The sequence below is a fragment of the Equus caballus genome, chromosome 3 (assembly GCF_041296265.1).
Source record: "Equus caballus isolate H_3958 breed thoroughbred chromosome 3, TB-T2T, whole genome shotgun sequence".
NCBI classification, from domain to species: domain Eukaryota; kingdom Metazoa; phylum Chordata; class Mammalia; order Perissodactyla; family Equidae; genus Equus; species Equus caballus.
In genome coordinates, this window is record NC_091686.1 from 40,906,234 (window position 1) to 40,916,142 (window position 9,909).

Consider the following 9,909-nt stretch of genomic DNA (forward strand, 5'->3'; position numbering starts at 1 on the left):
GATCTTGACATTCAGGGAAAATTTTTTCGTTTTACATATATTTGAAAATAGTAGAACTGCTATGCTGAATGACTACTTCAGTTAGTTTCTGCTTTCATTTCTACATGACAATGATTATCATGGACATCATATCAGCAAAAAATACATGACTTTGAAGATTAATTTGAAATTGATGGGAAAAAGCACCATGAAGAAAAAAGATAAAGCTTAGAATTTTATATATGTATATTTATACTCACGTCTGTATATTTACAACATAATTTTGTACAGACCTAAGTGATAATCTTCCTTTCTACATTAATTGTAGTCCTTGCACTCTAAGCATAAAATAATATTTTTAATTCTGTACATGGATGAATGAACTTATAACCAAGTCCTGGGTACACACACAAAAAGCTTTGTCTACATTTTTTCAGTGCAGATTCTCTGAATCACTCTTCTTAGGGCCCCCATCACCTCTCTGTTTCTCAGGCTGTAGATGATGGGGTTTAGCATTGGGGTCAGGATGGTGTAGAAGACAGCCAGAACCTTGTCCTTTGTTGGAGATCTGAGGGATCTTGGATGTAGACAAGTGTAAAAAAGTGGAGCATAGTAGAAAGTCACCACAGTCAGGTGGGTGCTGCAGGTGGAAGAGACCTTCTTCCTCCCTTCTGCTGAGTGCATGTGGTAGACAGCAAGGACAACCCGGCCATAGGAACATGCAATGCCAATGAAAGGAAGCATGAGGAAGAGGATGGTGCTCATAAACTCTGTGTACTCATAAACCCAGGTATCCATGCAGGCCAGAGTCAACATGGCTGGGACATCGCAGAAGAAATGGTTGATGGCCCTGGATTGACAGTAACGGACATGGAAGGCATATGTGGTGTGGGCACAAGAGTTTACAAAGCCCATTATCCAAGATCCTATTATCATCAGCACACACACTCTTTTGCTCATACTACTGGAATAGTGGCGAGGAAAGCAAATAGCAATATAACGAGCATAGGCCATAGATGTCAAGAGCAGTGCTTCTGCACCTCCTAAAGTCAAGAAAAAGAAGCTCTGAACCCCACATCCAATAAAGGAGATAGATTTGTTTCCAAAAAGAAAATTAGAAACCATTTTGGGGACAATGGTGGAGATATGATTCAACTCAATGATGGAGAGCTGACTAAGTAAAAAAATACATGGGTGTGTGGAGACGGGTGTCCAGGAAGATGAGAAGCATTATGGACAAGTTGCCAAACAGAGCCATTAGGAAAATCAGAACAACGAGAATGAAGAAGAACAGGCCAATTTTTGATGGTGGAAACAACCCCAATAAAATTAAATCAGTTGATGTTTGATTATAATTTTCCATAGGGCATTAATATGATTTTTCCTAGAGGCAGACACAAGAGTAAGTGAGTTAAGTATAAAACTATAAGTTCTTTTTAACTTATTATTTTAGAATGTGTATTATTTAAAATTTTATAGCTCTTAAATGAAGAACTGAACTTATCTATTTTGGGAAAAATAAACCTCATTTTCTGATCCAGAGATTAAAATGTGAATATGTGAACATTTTTGGCCAAAATATTTTGTAAGAAGATGCTAAAATTATTTTAAAAACAAGATTTCTGTTTTGACTTAATTAGGATAAATATGTTTAACTGCCCTACACAAACTGAGGTATCATTAAAATATATGCTGTATTCAAAATGCCTGCATATAAAATTTATGCAAACCAATACTTCATGGAGTTCTAGTATTAATAAATGTCTGCCACCCTTAAGGGATGATTTTCCTGTCATATTTTGTCCCAAAACGTACCTCTAAAATTGCAGTAGCCTATCAGCTCATGTTTGAGGAGCTTCCTTTCTTAAATCTTTTCACAATAACGTCAAATCAAGTCTTCCTGAAGTCAGGTATTATCATTTGTTTCATTTATTCTGAAATATAGTATGAATCCTTATTGTCAAGTTCCACTTACACAACGTCATCCTCTTCTGCCTCCTCACTCAGCTTCTGAATGCTGCAGTTAAAGAAAACCCTTTACTTGACCATCTACACACACTTATTGTAGCGTTCATGACTCTGATCAAGATTTCCCAAATAGCGAGTTTTCTGTCTTTCTGCTTTGCTAGCACGTTTATAACATTATACATTGCTTTATGACACTTTCTCTTACTCATTCATTTTTTCATTTTGCTTTTTTGTATTAAAAATTATCTCCACTTTTAGATAAGTGTGTGAATTTAAGCATATATACTTATCATTTCTCTCTTTCAAAGCCCAAATATTATGATGATAAAGAAATAGATGTGTCATAAATTAAAAGACATCAGGTAAGAAAAAGGCACAATGAGAAATGAAGTAGTTCAGAACTCTTTGAAAGAAGGAATTTGGCTAGAGAAATGGTCAGTTATGTAAATGGAAAAAAAGGACAAGTCACCCTGAGAGTCTTCATGGAGGTAGGAGGAGGATTCTCCTCCAGAGACGTCGTAAGTGAACAAGCTCCACACAGTGTGTGATGTTTTAGTCTTAAATATTATTTTAGAGCCCAATGTTCCCAGACTTTTAAGGAAGTTCCCAACATGAAAGAGGAAGACGCACTAATGTGCACACATACACACACAAATACATATTCACACACGCCCCAAATACAAAGTGAGTTCTACATCATTGGGAAAATGCAGAAAAAGAATACACTTTTAAAAATTAGGATTCATGTCTTCAAAGAAGTATGAAACATTATTGTTCCACAATATATTATTAGATTTATTTAAAACCTGTCAGATAATAAGAAAGGGTTTTACAAATTAAAATATATAATAATCGATAAAGTGATTAAGTGAAAGTTTCAAAGACAAAGTGAAAAATCTACTGGATTTAAAAGAAAACAATAACAACAGCAACATAAAAAGATCATCATTTTGAAAAGTTAGGAGAACTGGAGAATTAAAGTAGGGAAACCAGTGTATGCTTGTTGTTATTCCTAGAAATGCATATTGCCAAATAATAATGGAGTTAATATTATTAAAGAAACATTTTTCACAATTGATATATATGATCCACCATATTCAAACACCATGAACAGAACACACAAAAGTAAATGAGAAATATTTTATTGAAAGATATTTTCTTGAAAATTCTAAATGTCTTCTTGAAAACACTTTCTGAAAATTGCCAATATTGCTGATAAATTTATGACCTGAAAAATGCCTTCGACAGAGTAAATACTCATAATAATGAAAAGAACAATATGTATAAATAGTAACTAAATTATCATTAGATTTTGCTATAGTTTATTTTTTTTATTTTAGTAATATATACTGGATAATGAAACAATGCTGTCAACCTTGCCCCCACAGACCCAAAGTAGGATGTGACCATGTTCAAAGTATGGGAAGCAGAAAAAGAGGTGGAAGTTGTGGTATGTAGAGTGGGAGGGTTTCCATTCTAAACTGTCCACAGACAAAAATCTGTTAGAACTAGTAAGTTCAGCAAAGTTGCAAGATACAAAATCAGTTGTATTTCCATACACTAATAATGTACAATCCTAAGAAGAATATAAGAAAACAATTTCATTGATAATATCATCAAAAAGAATAAAATACTTAGAAATAAACTTAACAAGGAAAGCAAAAAATGTGTGCACTGAAAATCACAAAATATCCTGAAAGAAATTGAAGAAGAGACAAATAAATAGAAATGCATCCTGTGTTCATGGATTGGAAAATTAATATCATTAAGATGCCAATACTACCATAAGCAACTTCAGGTTCAATGAAATGCCTATCATAATCCCAATGAGATTATCTGCAGAAGTGGAAAAATACATGCTAAAATTCATATGAAATCTCAAGCTACTCCGAATAGCCAAAACGATCATAAAAAAAAATTGAAGTCATTTTTTCTGATTCAAAACTTACTGGAAAGCTATTATTAAAAAAATAGTGTAGTATTGGCATAAAGACAAGCATAAACCAATAAAATAGAGATACCAGGAAAAAAAACGCCTCACATGTCTGGTCAAATGATTTTTAACAAGGATCTCAAAACCATTCAATGGGGATGGCTTTTCAACAAATGGTGATGATAAAACTGAATATCTAGATGCACATAATGAAATTGTACCATTACTTTACACTATACACAAAAAGCTAAATGGGTGGGAGAGCTAAATAGAGCTAAAACTATAAACTGTTAGGAGAAAACATTTCGTGACATTGGACTTAGCTGTGCTTTATTGAATATGACACCAAAGCATGTACAAGAATAAAAATATAGATAAACTGGACTTCATCAAAATTGAAAACTCCTGTGACTCAAAGACGCTTATCAGCAGAGTAAATCAGCACCCCACAGAATGGAAAAATATTTGCAAAATATATATCAGTTAAGGGATTGATACAGGGAATATGTAAATAACTCCTACAACTCAACAACAGAAAATTAATTTAAAAATTAAAATTTAAAAAGAGTAGATTCATGCAGAGTAAAAGAGCAAGTAGGAAGCAACATTAAGATTACCATGGGTGCCACTTAACCACTCTTGTTTCTTGGGAAAAAAATATAATCACACAGCAGGAAGTAAGAAAGGCTGAGCATTACAATCCTTATTGAGTATTTGGACCCTTAAGTGTTAGGTTTATTCTTCAAGTTTCACTTGAGCACATCCAAAGCACACTCCAATGTAATTAGGCCCTACCTCTTCCTGTGACCCTCATCTCACTTCCCATCTAGAAAGCGCATTTATGAATCAGCTGCAAAACCGCTTTCTGTTGTCTATTTCATACTCTACAATTCCTCCTGAACAGCATCGAAAACGTGCAGCCACTCGCTCAACATCAAACTACATGTCAGATCTTTTATTTCTTAACTAACTCTTACATAGATTACATCACTCATTTTCTAAACTGATCACTTTAAATCCTGAATGATTTCAATAGCAACAGTAACCAACACTGCCAAAGTGGTTAACAATGAAATCAATACTTTTGTGATCACATTTCCTTGAATGAAAACACCTCTACATCTGAAGAATGTAATTCATGTTACCTACACTGTTGTCAAGCATTTTTGACTTGGCTTCAGTCTTCCCTGTTTCCAGAAGATACATCACAGACTGTGGATACAATGCATCCTCTCTTCTTCAGTGAATATTCTTTATCCTGCAAATTCATGTTTTCTATAAACGTCTCAGGCCAATTATGGCCAAATAAACTCTTCTCACATTTGAAGTATCACTTAAATTCATATAAACTTTTATTGTATATTGTATCATAGAGTATCATAAGTATTTTCAATTATATTTCAGAATATGGTATTGTTGCATCTAGGCCCATGTATTATTCACCATAGTTCCAGAACGGTAGTTCATAGACAATATCATCATCTGCCTTTCTGTCAATTTTACCATATTTTATTGTCATTTCATGATCAATTGTTCACAAATAGATCAGTTCTCAGAATTGTATAATATCACATTTTAGGTTTACAAAGAACTCATATGTGAAAAAAATGTGAACAAGTGTTCAAGCAGCCCATCCATTTCTTATTTTTAAGGATAAAATATTTACATATCTTATTCAAACCCACTATATTCAAAGGGAATTTTCTTTTTGGAGTTCCCTGGTTAATGAGATGTCTGAATGTATCCATTGCTTATTATAAAAAGAAGTACTTAATTCTGAATAAAGTTCTCTTAAACACTTGCTGAAGAGTTCTTCTTAAGTGGCTAGTAAAGGTAAACATACAATTACGATTAATGCCTTTATCTCCAGAATTTCACAAACTCACTGGCTTGGTTAGCTGGCAGTGGTCCAACTGTCATAAAATGAGCAAAGACATTTTCTATAAATTTCCTTGAATATTTTCCAAACAAACATACATATTAAACTTCCATCTCTATACTTGAAATTTTAGGTACATCCAATGAAACTCAGCAGCAAGAATGATTCTAGGGCTTCTTTACCTGGAGATTTAGTCTAATGTTCATTTTTCTTTTTCTTTTTTTTTTTGGTATTCACTTGGGTACGTTCTCTGAGGCTTGGAAGATGTAAGTTAAGTCACTAGTTGCCCTGTATGGCAGTAAGCCAAGTTTGGAGAAGGAGTTGTGATAATTTATTTAGATGTTTCTACAGGTGTGTTAAGGGCCAATTCAGTTGGGAAACAAACAAATATATTTATTCACATTCTTCCAATATTATTACATCTTTAAATTTTTATGGATCTTATATTTCATACATTTTTGTTTAGTAAGTGCACAGTAAAGATGTGTCTGCATATATTATTTCCCATTTTTGATTATATTGGCCTGCAAATTTATTAAATTAAATGAAATTTAGTTGGTTTAATAAAAATGTATACATAAAACTTCTTAATTTATCACACGTATGTGACTTATCTCTATTTTAGTTACTACATATTTTCCAATTATTTCCCTTTTGTTGGAAACACCCATTAAACTATGAACAGTTCAACTTAATAAGGAAAATAATGATAATACTCATTGATACATTTATATTTACAAAACATTTAATAAAACAATGCTATTGAAGAAAATAGTCTAATTGTTCTTATATTTCTTATGATTTCTAGTAAACAAGTCAATTACATCTTTTACTTGGGAAGGAATAATATTGGCCTGGTTAAAATTGTTTAAAAATGTTTTAAAAATATTTGAAGTTTTGATTAGAATGTGTCTCAGTGAAGACTTCTGTATGTTCATTCTGTTTTGAGTTCTTTGGGCTTCATGGATCTGGGTGTTCTTTTCCCTCAGATTTGGAAAGTTTTTTGTCATTATTTCTTTAAATAAGCTTTCTGCCCCTTTCTCTTCATCTGCTCCTTCTCGGATTCCCACAATGCATATATTGGTGTACTTGTGGAATCCTGTAAGTTCTGTAGCCCTTTTGCACTCTTTTTTATTTTTGTTCTGCTGACTGGGTAATTTCAGATGACCTGTCTTTGAGCTCACTGATTCTGTCTTTGGCTTCATTAAGTCTAGTGTTCAGACTCTGCGCTGACTTTTTTCAGTTCAGTCATTGTGTTCTTCAGTTCTAGAATTTCTGTTTGGCACATTTCTCTATATTTTTCTTTTACCATGGCATCTGGTTTATCTTAAGAGAAGAAAGAAGAGTGTGAAACTTAAATAAACTCCTCAGCTTTTTTTTAATATTTCTGTATTCAGTTCTGTTAAATTATTCATAAAATCACACAGCTCTTACATGAATAATCACATTTATATATTTTGGAAAAGAAGCCCCATTCTGAAAAATGCAAGATTCAGATGATAATTATTTTCATAAAATTGTTTGAAAATATCTACAAAATTATAAAAGGAAAAATATCTATACTAATTTAATAGAATATGGATGTTTCAAGCCTTTATAAGTTGACATATACACAGTGAGATATGCTTTTTCAATAAAACGAGTCAACTTGGAAAAGATTTTTTCTTTCCACAAATTATCATCCAAATGGTATGCAATCTCATTGAAAATCCCAATTTTTTGGTGGTAATTTTATAAACTAATTCTACTAATTATGTGGAAATGAATTGGGCTAAGAATGACTGAGACATGCTTTGATGTGCAAATATTTTGAAGGTAGAACAAATACTCAGTAAGGAAGATCTGGGCGTATGGAAAAGAAAAAAGCAAGCCATTGATGGCTAACAGTTAATGGTTCATATATATCAAATCATGTTGCACATCATAAATATATACAATTTTTATTTGCCAATTGCACTTTAATAAAGCTGATGAAAAAAAGGTGAACATAAGCATGTCCAATGACTGAGAACTTCCACTCCTCGGTCTTTTCCAACAGAATTTTTTAATAAAGTCTCCAAAGGACACGTACAAAATATTCGTAGCAACAGCATTTGTAATAGTTAAATGCTACAATATTCACATATGTCTGTTAACAAAACTGAGTGAGTAAATAGAGGATAGTTACCAAATGGAGTATTCAGTAGCAACGTGAATTAATGATCTACAAATGTACAAATGACTGGATTGAATTTAACAGACATAATGTGAAGGAAAATAAGACAGATACAAAAAAGCACATGATATATGAATAAAACATTTACATGACAAAATTAATCTATGCAATCAGAAGTTGTAAAATAGACTACTTTTTGAGTGATAGATAATGAAAGAGAGCACAGGGGTAGCTGGTGAGGTTCTGGACATGTCTGCTCCCCAGTCAGGACGCCTGTTTCAGTGGTTCCTATTTGTGAAAACCTACCAAGTGCTTGTAAATCATATTTTAAGAATTTTTTTAAAGAAGAAAAATAACAGTTAATGGTCCATGGAATGACAGTGAAAAAGATTATTACAATATGATGATGGCATGTTGTATTTGTAGGATATTGGCATCTATGCAAGCAGAGAGGGAAGATACAGCTTCCATGTGTAAATGACTCCTGATCTTATACTTGATATCAGTGAGAAATATGAATTATCCAGTCAAAGAACTTTCTGTGACGATTGTGGATAATATATTGAAGATACAGGCCGTTGTATCCCTGATACAATTCTGAATTGTCAAAACATTTCAGAGAACTCCATTCAATTTAGCATGAAGAGAAGATAAAGTTTTAGGTAGGATGTTGTACTGTATGATGCTGCAAATGAGGGGGTTTACAAGCTAAAGGAGATAATTCCTTACTATACTAAGGAGATTAACATGATCAATATATATTGTAGCTAAGAAATTCTAGAAGAAATTCAAGCCGATCAGGATATAAAGGGAGATAGAAGAAAAACAGACTTGTGCTGGGAGACTGCAGTCATAATAACACAATGAACTCTAGATTCTCTTAGCTTATGAGAATGGCTATTGGGACCCTCCCCAAGAAGACACCATTCTGGAAAATTTGAAAGATGTAGGAGCTTCGAGATACCAAAGGAAGTAAGAGACCTTCCTGTATTGTTGGCACCATATTACATTCACTACTGAAATGTAGATATGGCCTTTCTACACAGCTCTGAGGCACATTAGATCACCAGTCTTTAGAGGCACCAATATTCACATATTAATGTCACGAACTTCATTATAGGTGCTATCTCTCTGTGACCATTCACTGTGTATACCCAAATAGAGTCATAGGAAGTCTTTGTGAATTAATCAGGAAGTAGAGATCAAATCCTTTCTATTTTTCCAATCTCTCATATTTATTTCCCCAGACATTGTAACTAAGACAAACTCCTCACATATCCCTGTATCTCACTTGTGACGGGCTCATGTAAATAGATAAATGAAGGGCCACAGGGCTTCTGGTTAAGCAGAAAGTCTAGAAATCATCTATCATCATTTTTTATCTGAGCTCGTTTGAGATGTCTTACAAAGCAAACATTTCCATATCTATGATAGAACCTAAATGCTTGCTTCCTTACTTGATGTACAGCTATGGCCAAGACATATTTCCACACTATGCATTAGATTCTTTATCTGCAGGATTTAACTTGGGAGTGTGTCATTCAAAGAACCAGGGCAAGTGCACAACATCTAAGGGAATATGGATGCAACAGAAATAAACTCATGAAGTTTCTAGAGGAGCTCGTCACATGTTTCTGAGGCTGTCAATGGCACCCAGATGGGGAAACAGAGGTATCATCACAGGACTCACCCTCAGGCTCATATTGGACATTCTTCATGGTTGCAGTCTTCAGACAAGATTCACCTCTATTTATGAAGATTCTATAAGTCTTTCAATCATTTTTAGTGTTATATTATCAGTTTATATTGGGCTGAATTTATTTCTCTTTTTCCACTTAAGAACCCTAGCTAATAATATTCAATTCCAAACTCCATTTTAATTCAGTTAGAAAATCTTGCTAGGAAATATTCCAGTAAAGAGAGGAGGACCTAGAGTAAGGCAGTGATAACAGGAATTGAAGAAGAGATCTTAAAAATGTTCAAGTAGAAACATTT

The 9,909-nt window shown here is 33.4% G+C and overlaps 1 protein-coding gene across 1 annotated transcript; it reads right to left on the reverse strand.

Annotated features, from left to right (window-relative positions):
* Positions 1–402: 402 nt before the first annotated feature.
* OR2L34 (olfactory receptor family 2 subfamily L member 34) lies at positions 403–1,342 on the reverse strand. The gene is given in 2 exon segments (NM_001391746.1): positions 403–1,165; positions 1,167–1,342. Coding segments are annotated over 2 exon segments (939 nt in total).
* Positions 1,343–9,909: the final 8,567 nt, after the last annotated feature.